General features: G+C 41.7%; 1 protein-coding gene and 1 non-coding gene across 3 annotated transcripts in view; both read right to left on the bottom strand.

Moving 5' to 3' along the window:
• The window catches only part of JADE3 (jade family PHD finger 3), a 124,144-nt gene continuing 100,020 nt past the window's right edge, over nucleotides 1–24,124 (bottom strand). For both annotated transcript variants that reach the window (XM_075539010.1, XM_075539011.1), the window contains exons 9-11: nucleotides 8,372–8,836; nucleotides 5,045–5,162; nucleotides 1–2,958 (exon numbers count right to left, since the gene is read on the bottom strand). In XM_075539010.1, coding sequence (XP_075395125.1) covers nucleotides 2,051–2,958; nucleotides 5,045–5,162; nucleotides 8,372–8,836 — 1,491 coding nt within the window. In that variant the 3' untranslated portion in view covers nucleotides 1–2,050. The remainder of the gene's footprint in view (nucleotides 2,959–5,044; nucleotides 5,163–8,371; nucleotides 8,837–24,124) is intronic.
• Nucleotides 4,570–4,733, bottom strand: LOC142435308 (U1 spliceosomal RNA). The gene has a single exon (XR_012781386.1). It is a non-coding gene; the product is annotated as a U1 spliceosomal RNA (small nuclear RNA).

The following is a 24,124-nucleotide window of genomic DNA, read 5'->3' as shown; positions in this document are numbered from 1 at the left end:
TTCAATAAAAGACTTGAGTTTATCCTTGAAAACTGGACTATATAAGGGAAAATGGAAAATAAAGAAGGTTAAGAGGTAATACTTCAAACAACAGCAAAATGTAGCAAATACATTTTGGAACATTTGGAATTTATACAACAGAAGGCTCCTTCATTTATCTAGGAAAATTCTGTAAAAATATCACAACTCTATTTCCCTGACGAATTATTTTGACCAATACTCTCCCAATGGCATTATATATGCAATTTGGCTGAAACACTGTTTCAATGTTTGTTTTCATGCCTACTCAGAATGGCAAGGCATCACAGGGCAAAGGCTGCTGCATTGGTCTCTAACAATGTAACTCTACTATAAGCTTATTACCATGCAGGTGGCAAATCATTATTGAGCCAAGGAGATTTCAAAGAAAAAGCACAGAAACCTAGTGCAGAAATAGGGGGCTTTCTCCCTCATTGTGGAGGACCCAGAGCGTTTTCTATGCAAACAAACTACAGGAAAATAATCACACAGGCTATAGCATCTTCACACAGGCACAAAAGGAGCATTGGGAAGATGTAGCCAAAGGAGAGGAGAAATATAGAAGTACCCAAGAAAAGGGGCAAACGAAAGGCAAAAAAGGAAACAACAAGGCTACAAGAGCAAAGGCAGGGAATGGAAAACTGCTGAGTTTTCCCTGTTGATTGAGCGGGGAGCCCCTACCCTTGCAAACAAGTGCCCCACTGAAGTCGGGCTGTTTCACTAGTGACAAACTCAGGAAAGTGTAAAACAGGCCACTTTGTCTGAAAAGTCTCTACACTTTCTTAAACTCGAAGAGAACATTAATTTATATTAAGGCTAACAAGAAAAGAGCTGAGAATTAGTTTGTGTCACATTTTTTAAAATTGCAACTTTCCCCCTTCTTTGAATGGGAAGCAGATCGGTTTCTATTTCCCTAAAATGCACTTATTCTCTTCCTCCCAGAAAGTAACCAAAGTCGACAGTTACGGAACTGTGTGTAAGCAGCTCCTTAATATAAAAAAAAGCAGTTTCAGCTTTTTTGTTTGGGAAACTGTCTCCGATTCAAAGTTGACATAAAAGCAAAAATGATAGGTTTTCTCAGATTATCGTTGCTTTGTAATCAAGCCAGTAGGAATACCTCTGTGCATTTCAGTGTACAGTATTATCATAATTATACCTCAGTGGGAATCATATAAATATGAAGAGAGGTACACAAAACTATCAGTCAAACTGGTTCTAGTCAAGTTTATCTGAAGGCAATATAAAAACTCTGGCCTGGTACAAATAGCCCAGAGATGGTCTCACTTCGGAAAAGGCCGAGAGACGATCAGAGCATCTGCCTTCGAAGTAGAGTCTCTACTTTTGTAAACACGCGTTAAACTTTTATGCTTATTGGCTAGGCAAAATAGTTATTAAGTGCGTCCCCCAACATGCAAGTCAAGGAACAGGCACTGGTCATTTATATGAGCATTAATATTGACTCAGTAAGTGAACACATCGCAAAAGAGACCCCACCTTTGCAATGCAAAGGAAAGGGGTAGTGTGTGGAATAGTACATGATATAGCTGTTTTCCTGATCTCTCCCTGAAGGTTTACAGATTCCAGTGGAATAAGAAACATCCTTTAGACAGGAGCTCTGGGAGTCACAGGCTGTAGCTTCAAAAGATAAGTAGTTTTTAGTGTCTGAAAATCATGGTCTCTTGCAATTCCCAGTAATAATGCAAGGATACTTAATGCGCATGCTCACCAATGTTACTGTAACTGGAAAGTAGTCCCAGAATGTAGTGAGGAAATACTCTGGGCTCAGTTGTTCCCAATAGTCTCTGACCCAAAATGAAAATGAAAGTCAATGACAAACAAATAAAACACAAAACAAAAACAAACAAACAAATGAGATAATCTGCAATTCTTATAATGTGCTTATGAAACCAGACTTGGGAAACTGCAAGTTGATGCATTATGGAAAAATTGCTCGTAACATATATGCTAGAATCCTTTTGTTGTGTGAGTTTCTTCCAGAGGCAAAGGTTGGATTATCCTTGAAAGTTTCTAATCACCTTTGCATTGAGCTATGGGAAAATGAATGAGTCTTGTTTTTACCATGACAATCCCGTCTGGAGTCACGGGGAGGATTTTCCCTGTCTGAGTTGTCTCTCCTAAGCCTGACTTTCTCTCTAGTCCCATCACTTTCTGCTTCTGAATCACTCAATTCTAAATCTGGGCAATACCCATCATTTTCCTGATAGGAAGCTTTCCCTGACGACCGCCGAAGGAGCTGCTTACCCCACAGCTGCTCCTTGGGGTTAATTTTGGTTGGCTTCACACAGCTCTGGAGGGCCTCTGGGGTCCTCGTCCACCGGCCAGTAGCCTCCTTAAAGGATCTGCTCAAATGCTCCACTGTGGATTTCCTATAACTTCCCTGACTGGGCAAGTGAGAACTAAGCACGGGCTCCTGGCCACAGGCCATTTCATTTGAGCTGTCCTTTGGGGTGACTTCTAAAGATAAACTGCCCTCCAGGCCATTGGATTTGGCAAGCTTGGTGCTGGGTGAACTTTTCTTGTTCTCAATAGAAGACTGTCCATGCAGGGCAGCCGGAAGGACCAGAGGCTTACCCAGTGACTGTCCATGATAGCAGTCTGAAGATGGAGTTTTCCAAGCAGGGCTGGGATCCTTTCCTTCACTCTGAGGGTGGCTCAGGCTGGACAGCAGACAGGTGTTCTTGTTCTTGAATGGGTATCTTGATGAGGACTTTATTCTCACTTCTGGGCCCTTCTGTGGTGTTGGCTTGTTCTTCATATTGACAGCAGGGGAGCTGCTGCCAGGAGATGGGCGTGTGTGCTCAGACTCTGTGGAGTTGTTTTTGCAGTTGTCTAAGGATGGTTTGGGCATTTTTAACTTTAAGGTGATTCTCGGTGGTGGGCAGAATAGTGAGTTTTCTGGTGTACTTGTTATAGAAGGTCCTGAGAACAAAAAGAAAGAATCATTTTAACAACTGATTTACATAATGGTGCATATCCTTATGGCAGAGTGAGTCCATATACCCATTTCCCCCAATTGTTTACCAAGCAAATATATTTGGTATGTATGTACATCGTGAGGTTGATGCTAGAGTGAGCTGAACTAGAAGCTGGAATGTGTGTATGTGTTGGGGTGGGGGAAGGAGGGGCTATAGCTATAAAACTCAGCAATGCCACTCTTTTCTAACTTCCAATCTCTTCACTCCTGCTCTCCCAATCTGTAAAACCATTACAAAGACAATGTATTGTTTTCTGCAATCCTGTATCTGCCTCTTCCATTTCTCAAGAGTACTACTAGCAATGGTTTAGAGCAGGGTCTCACACATATCTGTGTCTGTGTGTGCGCAAGTGTGGGTACTACATAGCATGTTGGCTGTACCTTAAACAAACAATTCAAATCTCTCCTAGGGTGAATCAACTATAAACCACCAGAAACATAATGGCTCTGGGTGAGTGAAATACACGGAAATGAGTGTTTTAAACTGGCATTAATACGAGTGGTAGTAGGTGGTTTCTTTGAATATTTCCCAATTATGAATGGCCATTCTGGAGGTATGGGGAGGTTTTGAAGTAGTAAGGCCAGCAGAAAGGAACCACGACCTCCCTGTCCACAGCTGCTATGGGTTTGGCTTATTATAGGCTTAGCTCAGGAGTACTTGGCTGGGTTCATGGGTGTGGGCATTTCAACATGAACCATGTTAAGTTACCTGGTTTTGTCACCCACAACCATAATTACAAGAGTATTTCTTTATTATTTTGCATGCTTTGAAATCCAAAATCCACTACCAAACAACACTTCCTTGAAGACAGGCTTGGTGTTTATTAGCCACCAAAAATGGGATACAAAGAGAGCAGCTTTCAGGTATCCCAGTGGGTAGCATTTATTCCCTAAGGGTTCATATGTTGCAGTGCCCACACCCATGAGCCCAGCCAGGGGCTGCCATATGCTGATGACATAAGCCATACTGAGCCAGGCTTTTATCTATCAGAAGTCACATGGGCTAGGAGACAATTTCCTTGCTGTCCTTTGGCTTTTCCTGCCTTACCTGTCATATTGCCTTAGTAGCTGAGCAGTACTGCTGTCCACCTGACCTCATTTTGGGGTGCCTCCCTTGCTCTATGGCTGACCGCCAGTATGAGCAAGGTTCTGTACACCCTACCCATCAGCCCCTACAGTCCTGGTTTTGGCACCAACCTCTGTTAAATGAGCCCAGGGAGGTTACTAATGTCACTCAATCGGAGTATCATACTTCTAACCAAACTGGCCATGTGTAGGACACTAGAATTCTGCCCATCTGTCTTTCTCACCAAGTGGGCAGTGTACCCTGCAAGCAGAGGCTCTGTATTATTGACTGCTCTATTTTCTAGCTCAATTATTGGCCATAGTAGGTGATCAACACATAGTAATGAATCAATGAAACAACAAGAATCTCTAAATCCAAATTTCTGGCTAAGGATCTATTTGAACAGAATATTAAGATGAGTAACCCTAGAAGGAAATGTTTCCTGGAACATAATATTTGATGCTATACTACTGATTTCTTTTTTTTTCCCCAGGGGAGAGCGCGAACGCAGTCCCCCACTACCACAAATGATGCAGTCGAGTTTCCCACATTTGGGGAAGTCGCAGGGGTCAGCACATCCGGAGTGCATTGGGTGAGCCTCGCCCTGGGAAAACCACCTTCGTGATCATGGTCTCTCCCCTGCCAGGTAAGTATTCCTACTGATTTCTAAATGAACGATTAAGCTGTAAAGAAAAGAATAATTTTATGATTCCAACTAATGGCTCCCAGTATCTATTGGGACTTGGACTATCTGCCCTAGATCCAGAGCCCTAACACAACCACCCTACGATTTCTAGGGTGAAATAGGCCATGCGATATTAGGGTTGAACAACAGTTCACGAGATATTTGATGAGAATTTTTCAAAGATCTTTAAGTGAAACAATTGATATAAAACTTAAATAGTTAGAAAACAGGATGTAAACAGTCTATCTATTTGTTAGAAGAGCTTTAACATGCAGCTTACCTGAGGCAAGTTTCTGGTTAACCAGTTGAATTTGCAAATTGAAGATCTGTTCTTGCATTTTGACGTGGGACAGTTTTAGCTTCTCTCTCCTGCTTATCATGTAGCACAGATTGCGGACCTGAAAGCCCAATCCCCAGCAAATAAAAAAATTGTCACATTAAGCAAATCCAACAATTGAAAATGTACAGCAGCAAAAATTTCAACTGAAGTCTGGTGGGACTTGGAGATGAGGAAGCATACAGACCCAGGAGCTACATAAAGAAACCCTCTCCACAGGAATTCATGCAGCTTTATCAGTTATGAGATCCTGGTTTCCACATAAACTATCAGCACAAGCAAAATCCTCCAAAGTCATCTCTTGAAACTTGTTCTCTCTGCAGTGTTAAAGGTTCAGTATTTATTTGCATAGCCAGGCTAGGACAGGAGAGTGATAATATTTCTGCCTTCCTTTCCGATCTCTTGGAGCCCTGGTGGCACTGTTGGGGAAGTTATTGGGCTGCTAATCCAAAGCTGGTGGTTCAAGCCTACGAGCTGTTCCGAGGGAGGAAGAGGGGCCATCTGCTCCCATAAAGATTTACAGCCTCCGAAGCCGAGGCTGGCCTGGAGTTCGAATCAATTCTATGGCAATGTTTTTGTGGGATTTTTTATTTTTCGGTGGTGAGGTTTGGATCCCTGAGTACAAATGATGGCAATGCTGGATCCAATACAATTGTCCAGGGAGCACCTGACCAGCAGGTGGAAAGACTGGAAGTAGATTTTTTGCTCACACTTTGTTTCTTTAATGTTAACTTTATTTTAATAAATACACAAAACTTTGTACCTCAAAACAGAGAATACATATTATAGTCAAAAGTCTCTGAAACATCTGCAATCCAAAAGTAAATATTGGACATATAACAATCTTTGCCCATAGTGTAATAAAACTGTATGTTAATTACACAGAAGAGTTAAAATAGTTATAAACAAATTTACCTAAATAAACTGGACCTTAAACTCATGCTATTTTTGAATAAGATATAAAAACTGAAATTATACACTAGGTAAAAATAATCTGTCCATAATATCAAGTGTTATACAGCTATTAAAAGAGGTGAGGTAGAATTATGTATAGTTATCAGAAATTTCCAGGGTGATTTTTTTTAAGATCTTCAAAAAGCTTTTCATTGTGAATGAGGTGAAGATTTACAGAACAGATATCAGTCCTACTATTCAACAATTTATCATATATTTTGTCTCAACCTATACATTGTAATCTCCTCAATGTACTCCCTGTCACACTTTCAGCTGAACCAAATTTGCAGTTACAGGAGTGAGATTTTCACTCAGTCTCCCCAGCTGGACACATTACTTAACTTTTCTGTGCCCTATTACATTTATGTATAAACAGGGATAGTAATAGAGACTTTTTCATAGCCAAGCTAGGATTAAGTGAGTTGATATTCTAAGTGGGTTGATATCGTACATAAGCGATATACTTCATTAACTGTTGAACATCTATTTGGTAGATCCCTGATAAATATGAATGTTTTGTATCCTCCTCATAAACCTTGAGTTAAAACGCGGCTCTCAACCAGGAGAGATCGATCCGTCAATGTCTAGACACTCTTGATTATCTTAAGTGGAGGGGGTTGTTAAAGCACTTAAGAGTGTCTAATAGGACAGCCTCCTGACAAAATGTGCACAGTGCGAATAGTTCTTTCCTCAGTAAATTCCCACCCTCCCAGGTCTTCTATATTTTAATGTAAAATGACACACTAACCTAAGCTGTTTCTAAAGTTTCCACGTTCAGTACAAAGTAAGTTATTTTAAATTCCTTGTTAGAAAGCAATCATATTCTAGATACGAACGCTCTAATACCTCTTTTAGCTTTTTAAAACCTATGTTGTAAAGTCTTAAAACTACTACTGTATAAATTATTCAGACCAGAACGATTTTTACACCTGGTCTGTGTCACAATGTGAGAATAAACAATCGTCTCTCGGAATAAGATCATCAGTAAAATGTTTCTCGTTATCAGAACCGCATGTGTTAATGAAAGATAAAATGTATTAACTGGCTATCATTTACCTATCTTACACCAGGTTTTTTATTTGTTTTAATGGGTTACCTTTGCATTCTTATTTAAAAGAGAGCCTTCCTTGCCTCAGCCTCCATGCTACCCTAAAAGTGAGAGAATAAGCTTAGGCCTTTTGAAGATCCCCAATAAAATTGTTCTTTATTCAAAATGCGGTCTTACAAGTATGTAAGTAAAATAGAGCTAAACCAATTTAGGTCAAACATCGAATAAAAAGTAAATCAAATGAGAATTTAGGTTCACAGCTCATAGCATATGTAAGTGAGGACTTACCAGTCCTTTGAATGTGCCTGCCGAAATCTAAACAGCTTAATATCTGGCACAACAGTGAACTCAGAAGATTTACAAAGACACAGAAGTCCTCAAAACCAGTGTAAGCTAAAATTTACTGCTGCAAAACCATTCTTTACAACGTCCATTCTTTGAAGCTTTTATTTAACAAAAACATTAACACCGTAAAGCTATTGCTTTAAAAAAAAATTTTTTTTTTTAGCTATTGCTTCTTACAGCATTCTCCACCTAGGTCTATACACTTCAAGGCGTTGACTCCATCTCTCTAGCCTTTCCTCCACAGAATTCTGCGCTCTTCAATTTACACCTTGTCATAACTGCAGTTTTCGTATCCTTCCTATTCAGTTTTCTTTGAGTTTGGGGAGCAAAAAGAAGTAGAAAAGGGTAAGAATAGAGTTTTAAATTGGAAACCAAAGAATAAGGTTTCTCAATGAAATCATCAAACCACAACCCTCGCTACCCTCAAAGAATGAACAGGTGCACTGATATGATGGGAAAAATCCCTTAGCATAGCTTCCTCGAGCCCCTTTTCACCAATGCGATTTTCAATAAAACCTTCTTCCTAGGAAGTCCCTGTTATCACATTGGGTCCTTCCAGAAAATGTCAAGATAACCCTTTGGAATTTCACAGAACAGTTGTTAGAACCCTTTAAACTGACCTTTCTGCTTTAAATTTAACCGGCCCAGGAGATCCCATGGGAAGCCGCTATTCAGAGTAGACTTTTTGGGGGAAGGCACTCTAATGAGCCTAAAGCAAGTGTCTTACTGACAGAACTTGTCTGCCGCCATCACTGATCTAGGGGCCTATATAAACAAGTCTTGTTCTTCTGATGGGAACTGGAACCCTAGTAGCAATACCGCTTTGACTTACCTTTAGATGACTTCTATAACTTAATCGGAAGTGGGGCTTCCATTTCTACACAAACCTAGATCTACACGCTAGTTGTGAGTGGTCCTCTTACCCTTTCCAAGTCCTGGCGTAGATGCATGAACATTCTCATGCGGGTTTGAAGGTTTTCTTCTTTTGGCTTTTGCAGGCTCTCTTCTTCAACAGGAGGAAACAACGGCTTGTTGAAGTTACTTTTCCGCTTCAGTATCCAGTAGTTGTAGATGAAGTCCATAGGCACTACAGGTATCCCCAGCTGTTCAGCCACATCTTCCGCATGGACTAGGGTATAGAAATCCTCCTCCAGTTCCTGAAGCTTCAGTGCTCGCAAGTTGACCTTCTCAGTTGACTCTTGACTCTCTGCAGCTTTGAATACGGCATAGTCAGGCTCTCCCAGTGCAGCGCGCTTGGTATAGCTGTGTTTGACGCAGTATGACTTGAATCTCACTTCATCTCCTTCATCGAGGATGGTCCTCATCTCTAGGTTTTGCTCAAAGGCACAAGTGACATGGAAGGCAGTGATGCAGCTTTTAACTGAGCACTGCGGAAAGAAAAGATGTGTCATGGCAGAATAGGGAAAGGATGGAGAGAGGCCTACATTCCAGGGTTTAAATGCAAAGAAGACAATGGGAACATCGGTCTTACATTAACCATGACAGCTGCTTTAGAAAAGTAACCCAGGAAACCTGCTCTCACAGAAAACAGCAAGAATGAGGTTAAAAAAAAATTCCCTTTTAAGGTTTCAGCTCAGGCATTAAGGTTTTCCCAGAGAGCTTTCTCTTTGACCCTAGTCTAGTGGTTCTTTCACTGTTGTACCCATATCACTTTATCCATGCCTCTATAACGGTCCCTTCACGCTGTATACCTCTGGATCATAACTGTCCAAGCCCCGGTCATAGTTTTTAAAGACAGAAGCTGTTATCCATCTTTACATCACCAAAAGTGAACAGGCAGGTTCTAAAGGGTGACAGCACAGATATAAACACTCCAGCTATTATAAGCAGTTCTGTTCTACAGTATGGCTACAATCTGAAATTACGTTGATCGTATTCTGCCTTTTATTCATAGATTTATCACACTTATTAAAGTAACACTGTGTACCATGCACTGAGATTTAACATACTTATTAAAGTAACAATATGTACCATGTACTGAAGAGTCATAGGAAGACAGAGCAGGAAGAACCAGGCTCAAGACTGCTCTGCGTCTGTGATTCACAGATAGCTTTAATGACCATTTTCTATGGTTATGATATTATAGTGTTCCTCCTGCATAGAATGGGGGTGCATTTAAATTTATGCAGAGCAGTGGGGGAAGCAATGGAGGAGGTTTTTGATGGAACCAGAAATTTCCATGTTTAAAGCCAAGTCTCAATTATTTTGGAAATTTGTGCCTGCAGGGCAGATTGTTCAATTACTTACGTGTTGGGTTTTTAATAATTGAACAGAGAGAATATCACTGTAAATCAATACAAAATAAAAGAACGGAACTCTGATAAGTGTTCTTATAGATTGAGAAATTCAGTACCTGAGAGACTACTGGCAGCCATCAAACCTTTAACAGGGCAGATTCCATTAAAACAGTTTCATAAGATCTGGAATTCCATGGGTGGAAGGTACTTGTAACATTCTCTAAGATTATCTAACTTAAAAAATTATGGTAAATAATTTACCACCGAAACCTTTCCCATTTTGACCAGTAAGTATATCATTCAGTGATATTAACCACATTTTCTTTTCTTTTTTTTCACACGGAAACTAGAGGCAAATTTATTTAAACTTTCCCCTCCAAATAGAATAGATATTTACCCCTTTTAAAATAATTAAATCATTTTGTTGGGGGCTTGTACAACTCTTATCATAATCCACACATACATCCACTGTGTCAAGCACTTGTGTACATTTGTTTCCCTCATCATTCTCAAAACATTTGCTTTCTACTTGAGCCCTTGGTATCAGCTCATTTCCCCCCTCCCTCTCCGCTCCTCTCTGAACCCTTGATAATTTATAGATTATTATTTTGTCATATAGTACACCATTCGAAGTCTCCCTTCACCCACTTCTCCACTGTCCATCCCCAGGGAGGAAGAAAGGGGGAACAGATAACCACATTTTCTGTGCTATGCAACCATCACCAGTATTTATTTATTTAAAGTTTTTCATCACATTAAACATAATCCCTGTACCCCTTAAGTCATAACTACCCATGTCAGATCACAGATAAACTTTTGTTCCTATACATTTGCCTGTTCTAGGCATTTCACATAAACGAGATCACACAGTATTCGTCCTCTTTTAACTCAATTCAGCATACTGTTTTCAAGGTCCATGCACATCTAACACGATGGACTTTATTTCTCTTTATGGCTGAATAATTTTTCACAGTATGCTATTTTGACCAGATCCCTAGGTGCTTCCAATGAGGATCCAAGTTTGGGAATTTAGGCTCTAGCAGATCAGTGTTGAAAGCATTGAATTCCATCTACTTTCCATTCTACTCCTTTGTCCTATTAGCACATTATCTGTTTTTGAAGTCTTAGAATTAATCTATTGGATTTCTATTTTCTACATTTGTATGAATTCAAATTTTAAATGTATTTAATTAGTCGGCGCTTTTAGTGTTTTCCTGAATTCTTCTAATGTTTTATCTCTGTTTTCCTTGATTTTGTAAGCATCTTTCTCATCCACTCCCTCTCAATCTGTTGATAGTACCTAAATATCACTCTTGGGAATTCTTTATCAGGGGTTTCCAATGCGAATTCTTTTCTCGAGGTTTTCTGGTTCCGTATTTTGATCACTCGTCTGAGTTATTCTGTATTCATGTGGACTGAAATTGTCTGCTGTTTCCAAGACATTGTGTGTTTGTATTTAATTAGTGATTGTATGTTGATGTATGATTAGAAGTTCGTCACCTATGTGGGAGAGGATGGGAGTGTGTGTGTGTGTGTGTGTGTGTGCTTGTGTACATGTTTATGTAGCGTAGTTGAGAGCAGGTCGATCGTGTGTTGGTGGTTGTCTATTGTTGATCAGGTGGTACACAAGTAGGCGATGGCCTAAACACCATGATGGGACTGCTGGAGGTGTGGCTGTGGTTGGACAACGTGGGTACAGTTGATGTCTTTGGCAGTGTGGGTCAAGAAAAAAAAACATTAAAAAAGGGAAAATAATATATAAATAAAGAAAAACAAGCAAATACTAATGAGAAAAATAACTAAAAAGTTAAAAAAGATAAAAGTGAAAGAAGAAAAAAACATAATAAACAAAACCAAACAAAATTCATTGTCATCAATTCTGACTCATGACACCATAGGACAGGATAGAACTGCTCCTGTGGGTTTCTGAGACTGTATATCATTACAAGAGTAGAAAGCTTCATTTTTCTCCTGCAGCTACTGGTTTCAAACAGCTGACCTTGTGGTTAACAGCCCAAATGGTAACCATTACACTACCAGGATTCCCCACCCCCCACAAAATTAGGGTAGGGGGAAAGAAAAGAGAGTAGTAAAGTAAAACTAAGGAAGGAAAAAAGAAAACCGTGAAGAGAAAAAAAGAAAACATAGAAATCAGAGAAAAAGAAAAATAAGGGAAAGGAAAGAATAGGAGGACACAGGGAGCTAGGACACAGAAAGGAGAAAACTGGGGGTGGGCAGGGCACAAGGTATGGGTCAACATCCTCTGCTAGCCAAGGAGGTGCCTGGGGTTAGGGTTTCTAGTCCTGGAATGAATTCTTGCAGGCTCAGAGGAAAGAGATCCTGTCTGCCCTGGGGTGGTTGGGAGGAGGACTGCCCCATCTAGCAATGAATGTGCTACTGGTTTGAGGAGGTAAAGCGCATATGCCTCCAGACGCTGGGTTCGTATGAACTTGGTGTCTGATTCACAAGGCAATACTTCTAATCTCAGACAGAATAGATGCTATACAAGGAGGGCGAGGTGGGGGTTGACCACACAATCGGTCACCCGAAATGTATGGAGAGCATGGGGAGGTTAGGCTGCATGGTCGGCAGGTCGAAACCACCAACAGTTCTTTGAGAGAAAGGCTGGGCTTTCTATTCCTGTAAACAGGTATAGTCTTGGAAGCCCACATCGCTATGAGTCAGCATTGACTTGATGGTAGTAAGTTTGGAGGTTAGTGATATTTATAGTTGTAGGTCTTTATGTATAGGTGCTGAAAATGAAATGAATCACATTTTGGTACCAATCAATTACTTACTTACTTAAAACAACTAACATGTCTGGCAATTTATTAAACAAAAAGCCTCTGTACACATCTCATTTATCTCCACTGTAATCACTTACAGTAATAGGGAAGGTGTTATCAAGCCTATTTTTTCAACAGCTTTACAAAGATATTAATTTACAGACCATAAAATCGATCAGTTTCACACGAGTCAGTCAGGATGCAGGGTAGCAACAATGAGACATACAACTTTTCCCTAGTTCCTAAATACTTTCTCCCCACCACTATCATGATCCCAATTCTACCTTACAAATCTGGCTAGACCAGAGGATGTACACAGGTACAGATAGGAACTGGAAACACAGGGAATCTAGGACAGATGATCCTGGTAAGAGTGGCGATAACAGAGGGTAGAGGGAGGGTGGGAACCAATTACAAGGATCTACAGATAACCCACTCCCTGGGGGATGAACAACAGAAAAGTGGGTGATGGGAGATGAGACGTCGGACAGTGTAAGACATGAAGAAATAATAATAATTTATAAATTATCAAGGGTTCATGAAGGAGGGGAGAGCAGGAAGTGAGGGGAAAAATGAGGAGCTGATACCAAGGGCTCAAATAGAAAACAAATGTTTTGAGAATGATGGCAACAAATGTACAAATGTGTTTGACATACAATGGATTTATGTACGGATTGTGATAAGAGTTGTACAAGCCCCCAATAAAATGATTTTAAAAATCGATCAGTTTCAAGCGTACAATTTAATGGCTTTTATGATATTAACAGAGCTGTAAAACCATCACCACTAACTCATAACTCACAAAAGAAACCTACTTATTCTCCCTTGCCTTTTTTGGAGTGGTTTTTCAAGTTTATTTCAAGGTTCTTTTTTTAAAATAATCATTTTATTGGGGGCTCTTACAACATTTCATACATCAATTGTATCAAGCATATTTGTATATATGTTGCCATCATCATTTCCAAAACATTTTCTACTTGAGCCTTTGGTATAAATTCTTCTTCCCCCTCCTCCCCCACCCATGAATCCTGTATATATTATTACTATTTCATCTATACTGTCCATTGCATTTCCTTTTTTGTTTTCAAATCATTTTATTGGGGGCTCTTACAGCTCTTATAACAATCCATGTATTAATTGTATCAGTCACATTTGTGCATATGTTATCATCATTTTCAAAGTATTTTCTTTCTACTTGAGCCCTTGGTATCAGCTCCTCTCTTTCCTTCCCTCTCCCACCCTCATGAATCCTTGATAAATTATAAATTTTAATTTTCACATCTCACACTGTTCGCTGTCTCCCTTCACCCATGCTTCTGTTGTTTGTCCCCCTTGGGGGTAGTTATATGTTGATCGTTGTGATCAGTTCCCCCCCCCCCTAACCTCTTGGTATCGCTACTCCCATTACTGATCCTGAGGGATTTATCTGTCCCGGATCCCTTGTGTTGAGGGCTCTTATCTATACCAATGTACATGCTCTGGTCTAGCCAGATTTGTAAGGTAGAAGTGGGTTATGATAGTGGGAGAAGGAAGCATTAAAGAACTAGAGAATGTTGTGTTTCTTTGTTGCTACACTGTACCTTGGCTGTTCCTTCCTTGCGACCCTTCTGTGAGGGGATGTCCAATTGCCTACAGATGCCAATTACCCTACCCATGGGGAAGGTATTGTTATGTGTCCACAGGAAAGGGAGAGAGGAACCAGACCTCAACCTGGTACGCTAAGCCTTGAGGGAAACATCCCAGCATGAAGCAGTGAACTAACAAGAGAGGTTTGCAGGTTGGCCCCAATCCCAGCTACGCTGTTCTCCCAAGAAGAATGCACTACAGAGGACAGCACTGAAGATACTGCCTGGAGAGAGTGGCAGGTCTGCCCGGACCACATGGATGCAAACTAAGAGGGAAAGAGAGAGTGTGGACTGCATCCTGGCCCACCAAGCCTCCAGGATGATATTCCTGTTTAGAGCAGCCAATGCACCCACCTGCCCCCCACCACGAGACACAATGTCCTCTCAATGACCCACAGGGCTACAGGGAACAGCACTGGAGACACAAAAGCAAAGCAATGGATTTTTCGAGGAATCCCTAAAATAAGACTTTTGACTGGGGGGGGGGGCGGGCAGGGCTTGGCACCTCATCAGACCCAATAGGAAAATATTCATAAGGGTTAGCAGACAGGCCTGGAACTAATTAAAGGGTTTGTTTTTTCCTTTTTCTTCTTTTATTTCTATGTCTAGCTATGTAAGATAGGCACGATAAACAATCCCAAGGATCAAACAAAGGGACTGACAGTTCCTGGGGTACATGTGAGAGGAGGAGGCTGGGGAAAAGGAGGGGGCCAACAAATTTGGAGACAAGGGAACAGCAAGAGATCTAAAATCAATGCCAAGGAGGGCACAGAATGTCTGGTGGGGTTTGATCAAGTGCCACTGAGTTGAGAGGAAGGTTGAACAGGATAGTGGGACAGGATAAAAGTAAAAGGAAATAGAAGAAAGAATTAGGGCAAAAGACATTTATAGAGCTATAAACATAGCTATAAACAATCTGCATGGTGAGCAAACAATTTGAGAAGTTGGACTCTATGAAAAAGAGTGACGCATCTTAACTGGAGGGAGATTAATATATATTCTGCAATGTGCCAATTATATGCATAACCTTGACTGCCAAAAGTGAAGATGACTTGAAGCACTTACTGATGAAGATTAAAAAACTATTGCCTTCAATAAAATCAAAGTCCTCACAAATAATTAAGGCGTTTTGTTAGGGAAATTAATAGGTTACCACGAAACAGGATCCTAAAACAGGAAGGATACAGTAATTGGCCAAAAGCAACACCTCTCCTCAGCCAGCAACGATGGCTCCCTCTGGGCCTCAGGCTCTTAGCCACATGTTAAGATTCAGTCAGAACTCTGTTCTAGTAACAGTCTGGCATTCTGTGATGCTCACCTTTCCAACAGGATCGCTGAAGTCAAAATGGGTGCCAGAAGCAAATGTGGTGAATAGAACTTATGGTGCCTGGCTATTTTTAGATATAGCATCTTGGGTCTTAAAGACTTGAAGGTAAACAAGCGGCCATCTAGCAGGGAAGCAACAAAGCCCACATGGAAGAAGCACACCAGCCTATGTGACCACGAGCTGTTGAAGGGATCAGGTATCGGGCATTGGAAGAACCCAAACAAAAAACCACATCGATGTGAATGAGGAGGGTTGAGTGGAGACCCGGCTCATTCTCTATTTCCAACCCCAGCTCAAGGGAACCAATCAAATCTATTTAGTCTCTATAGATGTGCTTATTCTGTATATTTCTTCTAAGTAGAATCTTTTGTGAGGGGCTTCTTTCACTTAGAATGTTTTCAAGGTTCATGTTGTAAAACATATTAGTAGTTCATCACTTTTAATGGCTACATAATATTCTATCAAATGAATATACCACATTTTACTTAATCATTCATCTGTTGATAGAAATTTATGCTGTTTCTACCATTTGACTTTGTGAAGACTGCTGCTTTGAAAATTTGTTTATAAAGCAGTAAAGGTAAATACTTTTACATACATAACTCTGCAACAATAGTATTAACAATAACGTGTCCATACAGAGATAGTCGTGAAAGCTGAACAGGAGTGAGAAGGTGAACTGGACTATACTCCTGAATATATATAGGTTCAACAGGGATTGTTTTTACTTATGCATTTATATATGTCGCAAATATATCCATGAATATAGAACACACAGGATGCAGTTATAGAGACTTCTTAGACCTTACCAAACACCTTGAGGAAATGAGTCATTGGGTTTGGAGGCTCAGGACCCAGTCAACTGACCTAACATAGTCCACAAAGACAGTGCCCTACTTTGGTGAATGACTGGGGTCTTAACAACTTAAGCGGCCATCTAAGGTGCAACGATTGGTCTCTCCATTAGGAGCAAAGAATGGGGAAAATCATAGACACATAGATCAATTTGTTCTGTAAACTTTTACCCAAATCAAAATAAAAAATAATTTAAAAGAGTATATGTGAAAAAAGTGTATATAAGTTTATGTGGGCATAAATTTTAATTTCTCTTGGATATTATGCACTAAGAGATTAACCTTGCCCTTTGTTATTGGCAGGTAACCTCCATACTTTTGATAAGAGTGTTTACCTGGGGACCTTCAACCATACCAGAGAGGCTCTGCTAACAAAGTAATTTATGGTGGCAGGCTTGCATCACACGACAACAGCTCAATCTCTGTAGGTCAGTCATGAAACTGTGTAATCAGTCAGTTGTGTCTATATGGCCTGTTAGCCATATCTAGGTGATGACCCTTAAATGAAAACTCTGGATTTGCTTCCCAGGTAGGTGATAGCTCCCTTACACTATTGTTAGGAGAAATAAGCACTAGTCCTCATGGGACTATGATGAGGGGGCAACTGGAAGGTTGGCACCTATTTTCTTTTTCTGAACCCTGAGGTGAAGACAGTTAGTATGAGATAGACATTAGATCAGATAGGATGCCTACAACAAAAACAACCCTTGGAACAGAACAGTGTGTAATGACTTAGGAGTTAAGATGCTTCTTTACTCTTTACAGAAATAGTTTGTTACCCCAAACAGAATACAGTGTGTCTTCTTGAAAAGCAGACACCTGCCTGGAATACCAGGGATTTTGTGCATACGTTTCTCAGCAGTTTTTGTCCAACTGTAGTGCAGTGTTCATTCGGTTGCCCCTAGTCCCCAATAATCTGTGAGCAGAGCAATATGTCTGAAACTCTGTTACTGAAACAGTGTCACAAATGGTCGAAGATAGTCCACTAAACCTACTTTAGCCACAGTGTACTTTAGCACCAACTGTGATGGCTAAGCCCTTCTGATCTCTCATCCTCAAAGGTCTACAAGGTCTGAAAAATATGCGGGGCAGATGGCCCTGCAGTATTATTTTACTTAATATAGCTAGGGAGGTGTATTAACGTTCGCTGTATTTACATCTTGCTTCTCTCAATAGAAGTGCTGACCATGTGGATCGCAGCCCAACGAGTAACCACTATACCACCGGGGCTCCCACCAGCAGCTCCCAGGGAGAAAGCCTGGGCTTTCTACTCCCATAAAGAGTTACAGTCTCAGAAACCCACAGGGAGTCAACTATGAGTCAGCCGTGATTTAATGGCAGTGAGTTTTGGTTTGGTCTTTCAACAGAGTATAAATTCCTGAAGACAGGGACCAGAACTGTCTCAGAAAAATTTGTACTGACCTGCTAGCCTAAGCCTAGTCTTCAGGTAGACTAGGCATTTCTGGACACATTTTAATATTAAGCTATAAAATTTGGAAAAATGGGAAAATATGATTTCCCTTTTTTGGATGTTAAAAATATTTATTTCTAAAAGATCACACAAAAGTTGAGAAGAGACAGAGGGTGTCAACTAGGCTACATCAAAATTTGGGTTAAGGAAGGACAAAGAGCTGCCTAAAGAAACTGGGAGCCAGAGCAAACGGCAGAGATGGGGATGGCTGCCGGCCACAGAGCCACAGTCTCAGTCAGCCACATTCCTGAGCACCTCTGCGGTGCAGCAGGGACAGCGGAGTTGCCAGCCCCAATCGTTCCTCCTTTTCAGGAAGTGAGAATCAGAATTCTGCTCACTCTTTAGACATGTTCTTGATGCTTTCGTGTTCCTTCATGGCTTTCTCCCAGGCACTGCCATTGAACTCCTCGTCCAGGCACTGTGGAGCGATTCCATAGCCTCCAGGGTTGGAGCGGGGAGTGTAGAAGCTCTGGACATTGCATCTCTTACAGAAGGTGTGCTGGGCTTTATGCGTGTTGAACGTCTATGTGGTCATGCTCTCGGTTCCCTTCAGGAGCTTGAAGCGAGAAGCCGGGACAATGAAGCGTCTATTCTGCTGCTTCTTGCAAATGCTGCAGCTGCTGTCAAAGACGTGCAAGCCGGCCGAGGCCCGGACCTCAAAGCGAACTGCTGCACCAGGCCCTGGTATTCAAAGGTGTCCAGCAGGAGCTTGGCTGTGCCCTCACAGATGAGGCGCTGTCGCTTCTGGCACAGTGCGTTACACATTGATTGGGTTAAACTGCAAAGTCTGAAAGCATCAACGGTTTTGTGGAGAAAGATGAGGCTATAGGGTTGCTTTGAATCAGAATCAATGGCAGGGCAGTGATGCTTACTGCACTTTTATCATCGCGGAAGGACTCAAATCCTGTTCTCTTTCGATGTTCTTTGAGTTTTGGGCAAGATCAGGGCTGTAGGTGGATGGATTAAGGTTTCCCAAAGAAATTTTCATACAACAGTCTTTGCTACTCTCGAAGAATGATCAAGTGCATTGTTACGGTGGGGAGAAAAAATTTCTCACTCCAACTTTGCTAGCCCTTTTCTCACCAATGAAATTTTCAGTTTTCTTAAAACTTCATAAAAAGTCCCTGTGATTATCCTGTGTCTTTTGAGAAAATTCCATCAAGGTAACCTCTTTGGGCACCCCTAATATAGTAACCATAACCTTCTAAGTTGATTTCTCTGCCTTGAATTTAACTGGTTGAACCGGTCATCACTGTTTTGGTGGGACCTTTTTTCAGAAGGCACCTTAATGAGACTAAGATAAATTTATTATTGAGAAAATTGCATGTAGTCAACTGATTGTAGGCACATGTGTAAACATGTTTCGTTTGCAATAAACTTGTCCATGTATGAACTGTAATAGTAATAGTTTTTGCTTATAGTTATATATTTTGCCTTACCCACATATTGGTTTTTAATCTCTCCTAACTAAAATGTAAGCTATGTGGCACAAGGCTCTTTGTTGACTCATCCATAGTTCCACTGTGCCTAGAAAAATGTCTGACATACATTTAGGTATTCAAATATTTGTTGAAATAAATGTTACTCCCTTAAAAAAGTTTAAAAACCTCATTTTAATAAGACATAGAAAAAGATAGAACCTAAACTCTAGGTATAAGAAAATAAGAACTCTTACCCTAAAAATGAGAAATCTACTTCAGAACATTTCTGTTCTCCATCTTCAATCCATCAATTTATTATATATATATATGTATATATATATTTTGGGGGGGGCCAAGAGTCCAGAGTTTATTCAACAATAGGTATTTATAGTACTTGGGACCTGCAAGCCTCTTGTTATATAAACACATCAGTCAAATGGGCAATGTGCTCATCTTGAATAACCAAAACCCTCAACAGGAATATTTCAAAGGGTGTGCGTACCAGGCATGCAAGAGATAAGAGGTGTGAACTGTTCCTTTAGAATAAGGGACAGAGCGAGTGAATGCTCTCAGAGAAGAGCATCTTTTAGCTGCACATGTGGGGAGGGAGGAGCCAGGCACCTGTAGGAGACAGCTTCGATTAGCATTTCTGGGGGGTAGGTGTGCCGTGGAGAAACATCCTTCCTGGAATGTGTACATTGAAGTGCTTTCCATATCTCGGACTGTGGAGGCATGCCTCGCAGTAGGACTGGCATGCCGAGCCCCGTGGTCACGAGTGCTGGGAGCAGGCCCTGTGTACTTCCTTCCAGGTCCTCAGTTTCCCACACTTCCCCCTTCTGCTGTGTTATGGGCTACAGGTGCGACACGACTGCACTCTATCCGTTGGCGCCTTCTTTAGTAACACCAGGCTGCCCAGAAGCCGCAGTAACAATGGCAACTATGGCGAGAAACAAGTTTTCTGGGGTCACTGGCTTGCCAGTGTTTGCTAACACTTTTTCGGCCCGCTGGGTCGGCAGTTTCCCCTGCCCCCCTGAAGGGGGGACAGGTGGTGGACACCAGGCCCTTCTTTCCTTTTTGCGGGATGTCTTTTTTAAGGATGCAGCTAACACGTCCACGGTAGGGACGGAATCAACCGCCACAGGAGCAGGCAGCTCCTTTTTTCCCTCCTCCTCTCCTTGCGTCTCTTTCACCACAGGGCTGGGGTCGAACTCTTCCAAAACGGCCTCGTCCCCAGTGTCCTCTGTCTCCTTGCCTTACTTCTGTTTCTTCTGCATTTTTTATGGGTCTTCTTCATTTTCTTCAGAATCTTCTTGTCCTTCACCATTTCTGGTCTCACCATGCCAGGAGCCAAGGGATTCATAGGAGGCATCCCAGGAACAGGTGGTGGGTATGGAGGAGGGTAGGGGCCAGGAGGTGGGTAGAGCCCTGGGGGTTGGTATCCGGGATACCCTGGTTGTGGTACAGGTTGAGGGGCAACAGCTGGGTTCCCCTGGGGCAGTGGGAAAGGGGCCTGGCGGGCAGGCAGGGTTCACAGGTGGTGGATGGGCAGGGTTGGCACCTCCAGGGTACATGATGTTGGGGGGGGGGGTAATGGATTTGGCCCCAGCTGCCCGGCATGTTCCCCCAAGCCTCTGGTCACGGCTGGAAGGCCCCGAGTCCTCACGAGAGGGGAGAGGGGGGCAGGCAGCGCCGAGCTCGGGTTCCCTTCTCCACCTCCTCTTCTCACCGAGCTCAGCACTTCCCTCTCCAATTTATTATATATTGTCTATCCGCCCTATCAGCCTACACGTTGGTTAGGCTACAAACTGCAAGGTCAGCAGTTCAAAACCACCAGCTGCTCCTTGGGAGAAAGACAGGGCTTTCTACTCTCGTGAAGAGTTACAGTCTTGGAATACCACAGGGGCAGTTCCACCTTGTCCTTTAGAGTTGCTGTAAGTTAGAATTGACACCAAGGCAGTGAGAGATCTGCCCCATCAGTGGGGTTGGGGATCTAAGGATGAAACCATCTGAGTCTATAGTTCATGAGAGACGAAAACAAATTCATAGATAAAACATTCTAGAACCCCAGAGATCATCTACTGTCAGCTGGTGAGCCATACAAGGATACAGGCCTTTTGGTTTTAGTTATAGCTTGTTGCCACTTAGCATACTACCCTCCACCTTCAGGCCTCACTCTATTCATAAGATCTGACACCAAAGGATGAAAATTAACTTCCACTATGGGTATCAAAAGAGTAAGTTTAAAACTTATGCACATCAAAAGACTTCACAAAAAAAAAAAGAATAAAAGGAGAGCCCATGGACTGGGAAAAAACAGTTAGCAAATGACACAACAGACAAGGAACTAATTACTAAAATCCATAGAATTCTGTAACACCTCAATAAGAAAAAAAATCCAGTTAAAAGGTGGGCAAAAGACATGAACATACAATTCACGAGGCATAACACTTGAATGGCTAACAAGCACATGAGGAAATACAATCATTAGACATCTGGAAGATGCAAATCAAAACAATGCTGAGATATTGCCTTATACTCATAATAGCCTAATTAAAAAAACAAACAAACAAAACAAGAACAAATGCTAGAGGGGGGGGGGTTCAGAGAGTTGGAACTCTTAGACACTACTGGTGGGTTCGTAAAGATGTACAACCATTGTGGAAAGCGATAAGGTGCTATCTAACACAACCGGGAATAGAAATACCACATAGCTCAGCAATACCTTTGCTGGGCATATACTCCAAGCAACTAAGAGACAAAACATGAAGAGCCATATGTTCCCCCACATTCATTGCAGTCCAATTCACAATAGCAAGGAGCTGGAAATAGCCCCAATGCCCATTAGAAGAATGAACAAAGAAATTCTCATACATACACACAAAGGAATACTAAAACCGTGCTGAAACCACTAAACACCCCATGACATGGATAGACCTGGAAATTATTATGCTGAGTGAAATTTGTCAATCACAAAAGGATATATTAGCCCACTACTACAAGAATATATACATTTATATGGCTTAACACCAAGATGTAGGCAGGCTTCTGCTCTCAGATCATGTAATCTTCTAATCCTGCCTAGTGCCCATGGACAATACGTAACCCCCTTTATATGTATACCTTTAAAACCACTTTGACAGAGGAACCCTCACCTCAGCTGGGGTCCGTTTCTCAGAATAGGGGAGAGGGAGAAGACCATTCAGTTGGCGTCATACAACATTGTGCTACGGTGACCCCACATCAACAGACACCCCTGTTGGAGTGATAAGTGAATCTTCCTAGAAATTCAAGTCAAGAAGGGAGAACATGTGTCTTGGAGAAGGTGATTATATTTCTGTTGGTGGGTAAACTGGATGGGAGCAATCTCCAATTGAGAAAAAAATGCTTAACAATACTTACACAGAACCCTAGGGGAGATGACACCTGGTACTATGTTCCTAAATGGATACTTTTGACCTAGTTTCTATCTAGATCCTGGTGACCTTGGTCATGTGATTTAGACTACTAGGACTTTAGACTGTCTTTTTAAGGTGCATATCATCCTTCATAGGCCACACCCAGAAGGATTTGATATCTAAGCCCTACTAATGAACTGGGCTTTACCCTAAACATATTTGTAGCAAGTTTAAGGAACTGTCACACTCTGGAATTAAGGTTGAAACACCCTAGAATGAGAAGCAGATGACTGTTATCCGAAGGCTATGGAATTAGTGGCCACTGGATTTTGGTCTGGCTCTTTCTTTGAGGGTGCCAGATGAAAGATGGTCCGGGCCTTCCAAATATTCACTATTTTATTGCTCTCATATGGCATGTACTAATATGGAAGGCATGGTTCTGCTTTTGTGACTGAGTGTTTTGTTTTTGTAGTTAGTTCAAGGATTGTTTGTTGGCCTTTAGGAGTGTTTTCCAGTCCAGTCTGTTGGGGCACCATGCCCTGGCCCCAAATTCCACTTTCAGCATTCCCTGGGGACCTTGCCACTCCATTCCCTTGCTGTTCCGCTGCACTCCCCCAGTGCTTTGCCTCGGTGTGGTGGGATCAGGTCGGGCGCAATTCCCACACTGTGTCTCCAGTTCTGTCCCCTGCATGGCCATGGGTCAGTGAGGGGTGTCATATCTCACAGTGGGGCTGGCTATGTGGTCCTCTCTGTGGACTGGCAGCTCTAATTGGGGTCATCGACCTCAGGGCCTGGTGGGTCAGGATGTGCTCCACGCTCTCCTACTCCCCCTTCATCTGCTCCCATGACTGTTAATTGAAACTTTTGCCCTATCATTCACCCTTACTGTTCATGTACATAGTATACAATCACTTAAGAGTTTAATCTGTCCAAGTCAACAATTCATGTATTAAAGTCTGAAAAGTCGGCCTACACTTAGATAATTTCCTTTTCTCAACCATGTTTTGAAGTCTATACCATTGGCTAAATTAAAGACACTATCAGTATAATGGGCTCAAGCATGGGAGCAAATGTGAGGAGAAGGTAGGACAGGGCAGTGTTTATTCTTTTGTGCATAGGGTCACTATGGGTCGGAACTGAGTTGTTGGCTCCTAACTAGATTTAAAGAATTTCCTTATGCCCCAGGAGCATGACTTATAATGTTCTCCATAAAACAATAATGATATCTCTCAAGTGAACTAGAGACATATATAAACCGTAAATATATGAATGCGTTTTGGGCTCGCACTTAAATTTTCGCCACAATCTAAGAACAATTAGTTCTTCTGACATGGCCCTACTTATACTTGCCCTCATGAAGACATCACTGAAGATAGAGGTGCTTTAGCAAAGTGTGGCAAAGATATCAGATGGTGCCCGGCTATCAGAAGGAGTAGAGTTGGGGTCTTAAGGCTTGTCTTCAAACAAGTAGCCATCTAAGCGAAGAGTCAACTCAATCTGTGTGATTCAAGGAGTGTAATGTAACAAAACCCTTATCTG

The sequence above is a fragment of the Tenrec ecaudatus genome, chromosome X, assembly GCF_050624435.1.
Source record: "Tenrec ecaudatus isolate mTenEca1 chromosome X, mTenEca1.hap1, whole genome shotgun sequence".
NCBI classification, from domain to species: Eukaryota; Metazoa; Chordata; class Mammalia; order Afrosoricida; family Tenrecidae; genus Tenrec; species Tenrec ecaudatus.
Note: the sequence above shows the minus strand (reverse complement) of the source record. Positions and strands in the feature narration are given on the sequence as shown.